The sequence below is a fragment of the Danio aesculapii genome, chromosome 9, assembly GCF_903798145.1.
Source record: "Danio aesculapii chromosome 9, fDanAes4.1, whole genome shotgun sequence".
NCBI lineage: Eukaryota > Metazoa > Chordata > Actinopteri > Cypriniformes > Danionidae > Danio > Danio aesculapii.
In genome coordinates, this window is record NC_079443.1 from 14,924,434 (window position 1) to 14,939,799 (window position 15,366).

General features: G+C 35.5%; 1 protein-coding gene across 5 annotated transcripts in view; it reads left to right on the plus strand.

Moving 5' to 3' along the window:
* Nucleotides 1–15,366, plus strand: part of dgkh (diacylglycerol kinase, eta) — a 176,409-nt gene that overhangs the window by 40,359 nt on the left and 120,684 nt on the right. For 3 of the 5 annotated variants that reach the window (XM_056464992.1, XM_056464991.1, XM_056464994.1), the window contains 3 exons: nucleotides 283–393; nucleotides 1,060–1,206; nucleotides 7,166–7,246. In XM_056464992.1, the coding sequence (XP_056320967.1) occupies nucleotides 283–393; nucleotides 1,060–1,206; nucleotides 7,166–7,246 (339 nt within the window). The remainder of the gene's footprint in view (nucleotides 1–282; nucleotides 394–1,059; nucleotides 1,207–7,165; nucleotides 7,247–15,366) is intronic. The other 2 variants (XM_056464995.1, XM_056464993.1) reach the window with 1 other exon arrangement.

Sequence of the window (15,366 nt, forward strand, 5' to 3'; positions counted from 1 at the left end):
TTTGAGAATAATTTAGCATATTGAATCAATGGCACCTTCAATCAACAACACTGATTTGTAAAAATGTTTTAATGTAATCTCCACACAATATGCAGTAGTTCAAACAACACTTTCTTTCATAAAGACATATACTGAAAAGGATAAACATGTACCATGACATGAACGTGGTTTGGGAACAGAGCTAAATTATTCACTACTATTGGTGATGTTGTTGCTGTGTGCAGATTGAATGGTTGAAATGTTTCCTGACTTTCTTTTTCTGCTTCTCTGCCTTCTCTGCAGACAAGCGTGAAGGAAGGGCTGCTTCTGAAACAGACAAGCTCATTCCAGCGTTGGAAAAAACGTTATTTCAAGCTACGGGGACGGACGCTCTACTATGCTAAAGATGCCAAGGTGACTTTTCCACCACACAGGCCTGCTGTTGTTTTCTAATTATATCTGATTCTACACTTTCACTACTACACTGTAAAAAATTCCAACCTTTAATCTACTTTGACTACTACTTTGGCTCACTTAATTAATACAAAATAGTGCAAATATGTTTAATAACTTTTTTACAGTGTACATTAAAGGGATAATTCACCTAAAAATCTATATTCCATCATCATGTACTCACCTTTTATGTCTTTAAGAGTTAAGAGAAACACCTTTAAGAGTTTCTTTCTTCTATTAAACACAAAAGAATATATTTTGAAGAAAGCTGGAAGCATTTACTTTCATAGTATTTGTTTTTCCTACTAAGTCAAAGGTTACAGCTTTCTTCAAAATATCTCCTGTTGTGACCAAAAGAAAAAGGAAACTCATAAAGGTTTAGAACCACTTGAGGGTGAGTAAATAGTCAGTACATTTTCATTTTTGGGTGAACTGTCACTTTAATCCCCTTATAATGAATCAAAGTATAAGGGGCTGGTATGATTTGCTTGACCTTGGTTTCTCCTGGGACGTCTGATAATGGGCATGCCTGAGCTGAGATGGGCTGAAAAGCTTCACATTTGGGCACCTGCAGAGCACCATGCCTTTAATGTCACTGTGTGTATGTGTGTGGTTGCACTATGGCAGGCGGGTGGCGTTTTGGCCCGCTGGCAGTATCGGGTCTCTCGTAGCCGCGTGTGCTGGAGGGTGCTTTCCGTGTGCTGGACCGGTGCCCGCCGTCCGCCGCCCGCTCTTGGCGCCAGTGGATCGGAGGAAGGCTTGGTAGCGATTCGGGTCAGCAACAACAGCGACCCACCCTCTTAATCTATCATCAATGACATTGCCGACCGCCCATCACCATGCCTGGCATTCTTCCAGACGCTCGTTCTCCTCATTGAGCGAGAAAAGTTTGTCTGCGGCAAAACCAAAGCGGCATCATGCCGTTTCTTTGCATCTGCTTGTCTGTTTAGGCATCTGAAGAGGAGGAGGGAGAGTCCTGGAGTCTTGTATCTTGTATGTTATTGTCCGTGTCTTAGGAGAGATGCTTTTATTTCCACTAGTGAATCTCTTAAAGCAGTGGTGTCCAAACTCGGTACTGGAGGGCCAGTCTCCAGTGTTTAGCTCCAACTTGTTTCAACACACCTGCCAGGACGTTATTAGTATATCTAGTAAGAGCTTGAGAAGTTGGTTCAGGTGTGTTTGATTAGGGGCTAAACTCTCCAGGACACTGGCCCTCCAGTAGTTTGGACACCCCTGTCTTAAAGCAAGCCTCGCATTGAATGTCTTCGTCTCCATGCATAAGTTCTCTGCTCATTCAGCTACACTAGTTCTTGTGGTTACGGAAATGTTTTGTTTATTATTTTTTGGTCCCAAAATTTCAATTTTTCACCCCCCCCCAATTTTTTTTCGGTATTCTTTTTTTTTCTTTTAAAATAAAAAATATTTATTTATTTAAAAATATTTATTTATTTAAAACAAAAAATATTTCAAAATAAGAAAACAGCAATTCATTAAAAGTTAAACAAACACATTTTTTATTGTATTTTTTTTATTGATTTGGCAGATTTTTCTTTATACTACTTATTTTCATTCAATTTTGATAGTCAAATCAAATGATTACATTTATTTATTTAATAAAAAAATATACAATTATTACAATTATCATGAATAAACAAAAATAATTTTAATCTATATCTTCTATAAAATGCTCTATAACAGTGTTACTCAACCACGAGCTGGATGACAACCAGCTCTGCACATTCACCATGTCTCCTGATTCAGATCATCAGCTCATTAGCAGAGACCGAAAGACCTGTAGTGGGTGTGATAGACAAAGGAGACATCTAAAACATGCAGTGTTGGTGGTCCTCCGGGAACATGGTTTAGAAACACTGCTCTATAAAATGCTAAACAACAAAGATTTACATTTAAAATGAAAACATGAAAGAAATAATAATAATAATAATTATTATTATTATTATATATTATTATTATATTTTGATGTCCACTCTTTAAACACAGCTGTCTGGAAATTTCAGCTGAATCTGAAATCACCCCCTAAACCCATAAATAGTAAATTAATATATAAATTGCATTAAATGTATAAAAAATATATATAAATGACAGAAATCTAAATATTTTTTTATTACTAATAGACAGCTCACTGACTGTATTATCTTAGGGTAACTAAGAAGTAAAGAAAATCTAATCTATCTGAGGGATTCCTTAACTAGCAAATCACAAACAAAACATCATCCCTTCTGGTGCACTCAGTGCTTTCATTCACTTTTTAAGACAAGGCAAAGTTATATACAGTTGAAGTCAAGTTATGCATGCCTGGTGTTAAAATTATGACTTGCATTACTATACAAAAGTTGAACAATTCACTTAGAACTCTTGACACAAATATTTCTTATGAAACACAACAGAGAAACAATTACCTTATCCTTCACCAATAACCAACCTAAAGTTTTATGCATTTTCATAATATTAACCCTTCTATTGCAGTGTAAAATTAGTCGTGCCGCACTATTCTGGACTAACTGTAATTTATCTAAGTCTTTTCTGGAGCCATTGCCTGAACAATTTTGAGAGATACAGTACTGTGGTAAAATTTCTCTTAACATCTCTTAATAATTGATAATCTTCCCATAACTATTACCATTTTATCGATCTGTTTTGACCACATTAACCTACTATCAAGAAGAACTCAAAAAAGCCTAATTTCCTCTACCTGTTCAATAGGCACACTCATTACAGACAAATTTAATTTATTGGTTTACATTTAAATTGAAAGTTGCAACCAAACACAATACTTTTGGTTTTTGTTAAATTTAAAACCATCTTATTATTCTAAAGTGGGTCTTTACCACTAATTGTAACTCCTCATCTAACCAGCAGATCATTTTTCAATCGATGCTGCTGGTAGATATAATGTTGTATCATCTGCATGCATAACTGCCGTTGCATGCTTTAAAACCAAAGGAAGGTCATTGGTAAAAATAGAAAATAACAAGGGTCCTAAACAACTTCCTGGAGGCACAACTCTTTCACTTCTGAATAACTTCCATTATAAAGTACGCATTGTCTCCTACTAGTCAGATAACTTTTAAACCAATGCACAGTTTGAGAAGTAAATTTATAACATTTAAATTTTTCAAGCAATAATTTATAATCCAGTACATCAAATGCAGAGCTAGAATCCAACAATACTGTTCCTACCAAGTTACAATCATCACTGTACTAAATTTAAGGGTAAATCCCTTCTTTAATACTCACATTGAAAATATGGCTGACTGGTTCTGCCAAACAACTGGCTACGAGTTTACAAGGCAAGGCATAAACAAGGCAAAAAGTTATCCCTTCCCGATAGTTTATCTATATTTATCATTGATTATTTTTGTTGTATTTTTTTGTTTTTAATTTTTGTGTTGAGAACAAATCTCATAAAGGTTTACAACCACTCTATACCACTTTTCACCATCATTTTTGGGTGGATTATCCCATGTAAGGGTATAGGGGCGATTTCAGATACAACATGAATTTGGGTACCCCTGGTCCAACAGTCATTTCTGTCACCAAACTTTTATTTTGCCAAGTTGTCCTGAAACCACTTTTCAGTTTCTTTGTTTATTTAAAAATATGTCTATATATCATTATTTGACTAAATTCCTTGTTTGTGCCTTGAAAAAGTGTTCAATTCTGATATTGTTTATTTAATTTCTTTGACTGCATCCAACATGTTAAAATTGCTCACTATTCAATCTCCCTCAAGATGTTATAAACCCCTAATAATTTTCTTTCATCTGTTAAACACAAAAGAAGCTATTTTGAAGAAAGCTGAAAGCCTGTAACCATAGTACACTCTCAGAAATAAAGGTACGTGAGCTGTCACTGGGGTTGTACCTTTTCAAAAGGTACAAATTTGTACCTAAAAGGTCTATGATAATACCTCAAGGGTACATATCAGTACCTAAAAAGTACAAAAGTGTTCCTCTAAATTTTTTTAGGTACTAATATATACTTTTGAGGTACTAATATGGACCCTTTAAGTACAAATGTGTACCTGTTGAAAAGGTACCACGCGAGTGACAGCTCACGTCCCATTATTTCTGAGAGTGTAGGAAAAAAAAAATACTTCAAAATATTTTCTTTTGTGCTCTACAGAAGAATAGAAATCAAGAGCTATCCCTTTAAATTCAGTCCAAAATAAAACACTGGTTCCGTAGCTCAGCATTTGCCATGACATAAGGCAAAGCAGCACTTCCTGCATAACTCCTGAATGACATGGAGCGGCACTAGCGTGTTGTGTCAGAGAGCTGGGAGTTACTGCACAGACCTCACAGGCTGATTGTGCTGCTTTCCGCAGACACAGGGGGCTTTGTTTGCATTGGCATGGCATTGGGGTTTGTCAACGCTGAGGCCTGCACTTCATGCTGTAGACCTGCCAAGCCTACAGATCATAAATAGGATGTCGCACTGTTTACACTGACTGAGTATACAACCATCATTTACTCAAGTGTCTGCCAATCAACATCCAGCACACTGAGGCTTCAGAGATGCTAATGAAATGATATGTCAGGAAGCTTGGAAATAAATTGTGCTTCAAATACATATGTGTTCTTGGAGTTCATATATGAAATTTATTATATATACTGTATATATGGCTGGGTAGCATTAGTAAATGCTGTTTATTGATATGTCACAGGGATAGATATATCTTTTTTTATTTGCTGACTCCATCAGCCCATCATGACTGACCAAAATGTTGTTATATAGCTTTAAAAAGTAATTGTGTGTGTGTGTGTGTGTGTGTGTGTGTGTGTGTGTGTGTGTGTGTGTGTGTGTGTGTGTGTGTGTGTGTGTGTGTGTGCGTGTGTGTGTGTGTGTGTGCATGTGTGCGTGCATGTGTGTGTGTGTGTGTGTGTATATATATATATATATATATATATATATATATATATATATATATATATATATATATATATATATATATATATATATATATATACATGAATAGTGGGTAACAGCTCAGCCCATCTGTTCTTCTATCTATCAAGTTTAAAACGAAGAGCGAAAATTTTCAAACAAATGTAATGTATACATAAAACATAAGATAAAATGACACAACTGTCATAATAGAATAGAATAGAATAGAATAGAGATGTTTGCTCATATTCCCTGTAGCCATGGGGTCGGCAACCCGTGGCTCTGGAACCATGTGTGGCTCTATAGCTCCCTAAACAAAAGGAGATGTACATTGCCTGTATAGGCTTTATTTAAACAGTGTTTCAAATGAAATAACCCATGTCTTGGCATTATAAGTAACATATAGGACTAAAAAAAGTTTTAATTTTGTTAAAACCTTAATAGTTGCCGTGTGTTTCCTGCAATTTGACCCACAAGTCATTAATATTGGTGGCAGCATTAAAACATTTATTTGGAATTATTGCACTCATACAACAAGTTATCACCGTGTTATTGATTCTAAATATAAATGAACAGTGCTTCAGATTATCTGCACACTGATAAGCACCCCAAACTTCTTCATAACAGATAAAACATTAGTACAAAAGTACAAAATTAATGAACACATTAGATATCTTCTTGAGATAAAAAGCATTATTTCAAGCACAGCTTTTTCTTACATTTTATTTATTATAGTTTGTAATTTTCAGAAATGTAACATAAAAATATATACATATTTTTGTCTTTTCCTTTATTTAAATTCAAATAAAAGCCAAAACAAAATTTTGCGAAAGCAGCAGCGAGACTACACTTTTATGACAAAAGTTTCATCAGTTGTGATTACTAACATTCTCAATTTTCTATCCATCCACTTCAAATGTTATCACTCGATTGAATGGGCAATATTAGTAGTTATCAGCTGATAGATATGGGCCAGTAGGGGTAGGCTCAGAAGGCTGTTACCATGCATCCACCTGGTTAATCAGCTATACTAATAGAGAAGACTTTAGATCCAGATCTGTTTTAGCATTGCTGTGATGGTTGGGGTAGGGGTCGACATTAATAAAATACAATTAATGGGAAATTTAATAAATAATATAAATAACTCTCATGGATAATCAGCTATACTAATAGAGAAGACTCCAGATTCAGATCTGTTTTTGCATTGCTGTGATGGTTGGGTTTAGGGTAGGGGTAGGGGTCGACATTAATAAAATAAAATTAATGGGAAATTTAATAAATAATATAAATAATTCTCATGGTTAATCAGCTATACTAAAAGAGAAGACTCCAGATCCAGATCTGTTTTCACAGTACTGTGACGGTTGGGTTAAGGGTAGAGGTAGACGTTAGAAAAATACAATTACTGGGAAATTTAGTAAATAATATTAATAATTCTCATTAACTTCCGTCTGCAGCCGTATGTGATCTATAGCTGATTAACCATGTGGATGGATGATAACACCCTTTTGAGCAAAAGGCCCCTACTGGTCCATATCTATCAGATGATAACCACTGATGACGCCCGTTCAATCAAGTGATAACATTCGAATCGACTGTCCTGAAGTAAATCTGAGACTTTGATTTTCTGCTCTGCTGAAGGAGTTCTTGACAAACCCAGCTGTCTGCGATCCATTTTAAACTCATATAGCGTACACGCATGTTAGTACATAAGATAAGGAATAGCACAATAAGCTCATTTTTGTGTCATTTCAATAGAACTGTAAGATTTCTTGGTTTTCTTGTACGCAGATGTTTACTGTTCTCCTTGTTATCCCATTCACAGTCTCTTATTTTCGATGAGGTGGACCTTTCAGATGCCAGTGTTGCCGAATCAAGCACAAAGAATGTCAACAACAGTTTCACGGTAAGCTGCCTTTTCCATGCATGCTGCAAATATCCACAATATACATCAAATATTAAGACAGTGCATTGGAAGTGTAACATTAACTATGAGACCACCAGATTCTACAGGATCACGCAGTTCTCATAGCAACAAGTGAGCCAATTCTACAAGCGCTGTGGTCAGGGGTGTCATTTTTGTGTTGGTATTGGCTTGAAATAGTATCTTTATAAAGATAATTTTAAATGTGTCATTCATCATCATTTTCTTTTTTTATGACTTGCCATCAGCAATGTTTTCCATATGTTTGTCAGGTATTTTTTATTTTATTTTATTGCTGTATACTATGGTTATTATTAGAAATGTTTCATAAGAAATTGTGTGTAATGTGTTTAACACTACAGTTATTCGGGTGGCGCAGTTGGTAGTGCTGTTGCCTCACAGCAAGAAGGTTGCTGGTTCGAGCCTCGGCTGGGTCAGTTGGCATTTCTGTGCGGAGTTTGCATGTTCTCCCTGCGTTCGTGTGGGTTTCTTCCAGGTGCTCCAGTTTCCCCCACAAGTCCAAAGAAATGTGGTACAGGTGAATTGGGAAGGCTAAATTGTCTGTAGTGTATGAGTGTGAGTGAGTGTGTATGGATGTTTCCCAGAGATGGGTTGCGGCTGGAAGGGCATCCGCTGCGTAAAACATGTGCTGGATAAGTTGGCAGTTCATTCCACTGTGGTGACCCTGGATTAATAAAGGGACTAAGCCGAAAAGAAAATGAATGACCACGTTTATTCATTGAGCTTTGCTGAATTCATGTGAGCACCATCATGTGGTCAGATCTTTTTTTTCAACAGCAGTCAACATATATAATTGTAATGTTTGTTAATGTTTGTTTTGAATTTTAAAATTTTTATCTATTTGTCAGTGAATATAGGCAATGTATTTTGGTGCATTTGAACATGACAGATTTATTAAACAGATATAATTATTAAAAAAGTATTTTAGTCACCAAATATCTTTAGAAATAGAAAGATAATACAATTTAGATTCAAGCGAAATATTCGGTAAAAAAATAACTTACAAAATTTCAATAAAAATTTATATATTTTTTTAATTTCTCTTGATTTTTCATCTTTTTAAATTTTAATTTAATATTTTCCCATAACATATATATTTGGGTGTACTAGATTTGAACTGTTATCATAAGTTTTGTTATCATAAGATTGGGCTTCAGTATTAACCAATCTAATATACATGCACAAATATATTGTTATAAAGCATCCTATAGAAAATATTAAATAAAAAAATATGTATTATATTATTCATTCATTCATTTTCTTGTCTGCCAACTTATCCAGCACATTTTACGCAGTGGATGCCCTTCCAGCTGCAACCCATATCTGGGAAACCTTCATACACACTCATTCACACTCATATACTATGGACAATTTAGCCTACCCAATTCACCTGTACCACATGTCTTTGGACTGTGGGGGAAACCGGAGCACCCGGAGGAAACCCACACGAACGCAGGGAGAACATGCAAACTCCACACAGAAACACCAACTGACCCAGGCGAGGCTCGAATCAGTGACCTTTTTGCTGTGAGGCGACAGCATTACCTACTGCGGCACTGCGATGCCCTATATTATATTATATTATATTATATTATATTATATTATATTATATTATATTATATTATTCATTTTCTTTTCGCCTTAGTCCCTTTAATAATTCGGGGTCACCACAGCGGAATGAACCGCCAACTTATCCAGCACGTTTTTACGCAGAGGGAAACATCCACACCCACTCATACACTACGGACAATTTATCCTACCCAATTCACCTGTACCTCATGTCTTTGGACTGTGGGGGAAACCGGAGCACCCGGAGGAAACCCACGCGAACGCAGGGAGAACATGCAAACTCTGCACAGAAACACCAACTGACCCAGGCGAGGCTCGACTCGGTGACCTTCTTGCTGTGAGGCGACAGCATTACCTACTGCGCCACTGCGATGCCCTATATTATATTATATTATATTATATTATATTATATTATATTATATTATATTATATTATATTATATTATATTATATTATTCATTTTCGTTTCGCCTTAGTCCCTTTAATAATTCGGGGTCACCACAGCGGAATGAACCGCCAACTTATCCAGCACGTTTTTACGCAGAGGGAAACATCCACACTCAATCATACACTACGGACAATTTATCCTACCCAATTCACCTGTACCTCATGTCTTTGGACTGTGGGGAAACCGGAGCACCCGGAGGAAACCCACGTGAACGCAGGGAGAACATGCAAACTCCGCACAGAAATGCCAACTGACCCAGCAGAGGCTCGAACCAGCAACCTTCTTGCTGTGAGGCAACAGCAGTTTTTTTAAAAAGCCATTTTAAGGTCAAAATTATTAGCCTCTTTAAGCAATTTTTTTTTGATAGTCTACAGAACAAACCATTGTTATACAATAACTTGCCTAATTACCCTAACCTGCCTAGTTAACCTAATTAACCTAGTTAAGCCTTTAAATGTCACTTTAAGCTGTATAGAGGTGTCTTGAAAAATATCTAGTCAAATATTATTTACTGTCATCATGGCAAAGATAAAATAAATCAGTTAGAAATCAGTTATTAAAACTATTATGTTTAGAAATGTGCTAAAAAATCTTCTCTACATTAAACTGAAATTGGGGAAAAAAATAAACAGGGGGGCTAATAGTTCTGACTTTTATTTGAAAAGCTAGACAGGAAGACTAAAAGAGCAGTTTTTTTGAAGCAGGCAACCATGCATGACCACAGAGTGTTTACAGCTTGTCGGAACATAAAAAGCAGGATATACAGATTATAAATTCATTCAATGCCAAATACGTCTATTTAAATATAACTTTTATTACTTTAACATTGTGAAATTTGGTGCGTATGTTTGTAACGAGGCAACAGACACATGTAAACTGCTGAATATAAGCGTTTAATTCAAGCTTATGCATGGTGTCATATCACTCTGCTCTTACTGTCATTTTTTATGGACTGAAAGGACATACTTCGTAAGATTCATCTGTTCATGCAGAGGTTGATATTAATTACTGCCTGTGTTTCATAGACAGAACTCAAAATGTAGGATGTAGAGATTTTAAATGTATTCAGTTTCAAAGACGTCTGTTTAAATGTATCTTTATTACTTTAACGTGTATATTGTGAAATTTGCCATGTATGTTTGTAATGAGGCAACAGATACATAGTTTACATGTATCTGTTGCCTCATTACAAACTTACATGGTAAATTTCACAATATACACGTTAAAGTAATAAAGTTTAACTGTATAACTGTATAACAAACAGTATAACTGTTTGATGCACATTTATGCATGGTGTCATATCACTCAGCTCTTATTGTCATTCTTCTGGACTGAAAGGACGCTAACAAACTTCATAAGACTCATCTGTTTATACAGAGGTAGATATTAATCACTGCCTGTGTTTAACATACGTAAAAGCTGACTTTACGTTGACTTTAATACTCTGCCGTGACGCTTTTTGATTGGCGTTGACTAGTCGTGCTGCGTAGATCATGTGGTTTTACTACTACATGACAGATTTACACACTAAGGTAATTCACTGAATGAAACTGCCCTCGGATTATTTAATCTAAAATTTTAAATCTTATTTTTCTTTTATCAGCATCAAAGATTCATGTGAACTTTGAGTGAATTTTAAATCATCAAACAGATGCCAGTTAGGACATTTCATGCAAATACCCTACAGCAGATCCTAGTCAATCATATGTATGCAAACCTGGAAAAGTCATGTGATTGGCTGTTGTCCTCTGCGAAGCATAGATGCTAACATGTTTCGTGAGTGAACCATAAATTGCACAGAAACCATGTAGTGCGCAGCCACCGGAGATGTGGCAAACTTTAGCATGTGTAAACATCATCTCAAGTGAACACGGTGAAGATGTTCATCAAGGAGACGACTCATAACCAAGACAAGCCAGTAGCTGTGAAAAACGGCAGGCTTGAGCAAGATTTTGAGCAGCTTTCTAGCATGTAAAAAATGCTTCTGGGGTGCGTTTCCATAACAACGACGTAACTCGTGGCTGAACTATCACAGTACGATGCATCGTTTGGAAAAAGAACGATGTAGTAATGAGTGTTTCCCAAAATCCGTAGTTTCTGTCGCAGATCCATCGTTTGAACCATGTTAGTTATAATGTAAAATGCCCACAATGATGCTCTAAACAGGGTGGAGTAACTACTTCTTTAGAAAAGAACCACATAATTTCTTTGTGCAAATTATATTGTTTTACACAAACACGCATTTAAAATAAAGTCCAATATTAGTTTTAGTAAAAACATGCACTCGCTTTCCATATTAACTGAAATATATGTAAATGGAAGATATAGGGCCTTTGTTTCCTTTACAAATATTATTGAGAACATTACATATTCTATTCTATAACATAAAATCACTTACAAAAGCTGACACGTATTCTGATCTCATGTATAAATCATATAAATAAATAAATAAATAAATAATGAGGCTATTTATTAAGAAATGTAATTTAATAATCATTATTTATTAGGAAATGAAACAAATCTTACTTTAATTAAAATATTAATGCTGCTGATTATTATTATTATTATTATTATTATTATTATTATTATTATTATTATTATTATTATTATTATTATTATTATAATTATTAGGTAGGATATTGTTTTATTTATTTTACATTTTTTGGAAAAATCTACTTTTACAATTTGACACATGCAAACTACTGCAGAAATGTTTTAACCAACAGGCCCATGTCATACACAGTACAGATACTTAATAAATAACCTACTATAAATTAAAAGCATTAACGTATGCTATGTTTTTTGTTTTCACAAGCTTTGAAGACGTAACATAAATTCCACTTTTAAATAATAGGTCACCTATAGTTTTCGTCATGAGGCTGTGTTCAAAAGGACATCAATGTTTTCAAAGTGCACTTCATAGGGAGCACAATTGTAAACATGAAGATTGCTAAAACTGGACTGTAAAATTACTTTGAAAGCAAATTACACCTCAGAGTGATGACTTTAATGCTTTTTTATTTTTAATCATTCCGAGTTTAAATGTCAGAATGTTCTAAATGAATAGGGCATAGGGGGATAAGTGGGAATAGAACACAGCCAGGAACTATGTTTCTAACTACAGCTCAAGAGATGTAGTTGCAAGTGCACAAATTTGCGATGCAGTTTGCGAATGTTTGTTGGAGCGACGGATTTGGGAATTGCCAAATCAACAAACTATGTTTGAAATGACGCAACTTGAGACCTTAGTTGGTTAACGATGGTTTTGGGAAACGCACCCCTGAGCAGGACTCTGACAGTGTAATAAGGCTTAACATTATAGCCTTTGTTCTCCATGTGTTATGTTGTTAGGAAATAACTTCACATGAATCTGTGTGCTGAAGATGTATGCATTACTTTTGCATTAAAATATCTGTTATTGTTGCATTCTTACTAGAACCTTGCAGTGATCAATGTGTTGACTGCATTTATTTTGTAGTAAAATTAGCCTGGGTGCTAATGTTGCATTATTGACAAAATTAAAGTATTGACAGTACATTTGTCTTGCACTTAAATTAGTCATTGGTAATGTTGCATTGTTTTTGTGTTGTGAGGAGGGATGCACCAATCCGATACTTGGCCAGATGGTACTGATTCAAATCCGATCTTGCGTGTGCTCTATATTCGGTGCAATTTATAAGCTAACAAAAGCCATGAAAGTAGCCTATTATAAGGTACTATAGAAAGTTGTCTTTTATGCCTACTATATCTCAAATCTTCTGAAGCCATTCTGTAGTTTAATGTGAAGCACAGATGAAAGTGGTTAAATTCATGTTCAGTTCAGTGCTTCCCTCCCCTGCACCTGTCAATCATTCTCCATTCATTCACAATTCGCGTTCGTTTATGACAAAATGGAAAAAACTTCCTATTAGTTAAAATAATTAGTGGAGAAATGCATTTAGTTTTGCATTAAATGGGTTCATTTTGACCTGCAACAAGGATTTCATTGCTCTTTCTAAATCATGTTGCACTGTGTTTGTTGGCTCACTGGAGTAGAGAGGGTTATTACCTGCTCGTTACACACAAAGTTGGCCTACCTAAAATTTATATTAGAAAAGGCTCAATAAAACGTTGGCAGATATGTATAAAGTACTAGAGACCCAGACTTAAGTATAAGTACAAGTACTCTTTAAAAAAGTGACTTGAGTAGAACGTTGAAGTGCTCTTTAAGCACCATACTTAAGTGGAAGTACTAAAGTATTCAACATTTTTTGTACTTAAGTATTGCAAGTAGTTTATTTCAAAATTTACTACTCAAGTGTGTATTGTGTACATGTATTGTGTAATGTATTATGTATTGTGTAAAGTATTGTGTAATGTAGTTATTAAAGAAAGCAGTCAAAAGACATCATATTGTTTTGTTGATTTTAAATATCTTTTTTGGGGCACGTGATTAAGCAGAACGAAAAGAAACATGGCTTACGATACTGTTTTTCTCTCATGCTTGAACCACAGATCTGACACATTATAACAGCTTTAACACAGACCTTTCATAGTCGTGTGTCACAAAAACACTCCGTAATCCACTCTATACGCTAATGAAACCCATTTTCAGATCGCAGTTGTAAACGCTTTAAATGCAAGTTCTAAACATTCTACCAGAAGACGCTGGTCACTGTGGTGCCCTCCATGCAGTAGCCAAGAAAAAAGTCTATAATTGTAAGGACTATGACAGTCTGTTGCGATTGGTCGACAGCGTTTAGCATGAGACGGAGTGAAATGCCCACCACGGCTTATCAACAATATTGAAGTAGTCAGAGTGCATAGTGTTTGTGTGAGCATACCTGCCAACACTCCTTTTTTCCCCGGGAGTTTCCCGTATTTCAGACCCATCTCCTGCCACCCTCCAGTTATATTTATTTATCCAACAAAACTCCTGTAATTTCAAGCTGAGTCTGAGAGTTTTATTTACTTGATAGTTTATTTCACATTTCTTGTTTGTAAAGGCTAAATGCAAATAAAAAGTGAACATAATTTAAACATTAAAAAAATGTAAGAGCCTGGAGGTATTATAGAGTTGGAAATTCAGTTTGCAGACATTTGTGGCTACATACATCCATTGTGTGCGTTCTTGTGTGATATATTGGAATTATATCATATCGACCGAAATTAAGAAATATATCATGATATAAATTTTTGCCATATCGTCCAGCCCTACCCTTGCTATGAATACATCTCTGTTGTCTAGATTTTATTCACAGGAGCAAACTAGGTTACTGTGATGGCATAAAGATTTCTCACTCGTTCCTTCTAGCTAAAATAAACCTCTCCACCACTGTGACGTCAACAGTGACTAGTTGACTTTGACTCGACTTTGATAACATAAAGTCGACTTCCAAAAATCTAAAGTCGTTCAACCCTTATAAATACATCTCTGTTGTCAGATATAATTATAATTTAGTCTATATTTCATTCACAGGAGCAAACTATGTTAGTGTGATGGTATAACAATATTTCACTCACTCCTTTTAGCTAAAATAAACCTCTCCACCACTTCAGTTAAAAAAAACTAACATTTCCTTATAGTGCTCATCACTATAACATTTTATCCAAATGACTTCCATTTTTGAGCCTGTAAATGTATAAAAGCTCCAAATGTTGTCAATGAAAGTTACTTATTTACTGTAAAATGTACAAATGTTGCCTCAGGGACTTACAGTCATGCTTTTCCATTGTATAACATCTGTGTGTTTTCATGAACGAGTAAACAAGCGTCATCCGCTGAGATCAAACGGTTGGAGGATCAGCGATTGTGGTCATGTCCTTTAAAAACCATAGACTGGCTCCCCAGGCATGGCTATAAAAAGAAACAGCGGAGGACTAAGAAAGCTCCAAGGAGAAACATAGCCTATTTTTAGCAACATGTTAGTGCTCCACTGAGCATGTTGTGGATTATTTGATGGCTGGCATATTGTTTAACAGTTTGAACGCGTGTGGAACGCACGTGTTCTGAAGTAACTGCTTCTCTCCACCTCCTTCAACAAATGCTCTTCCCCCCCTTTAAAAAAAGAATCCCCCTACTGCCA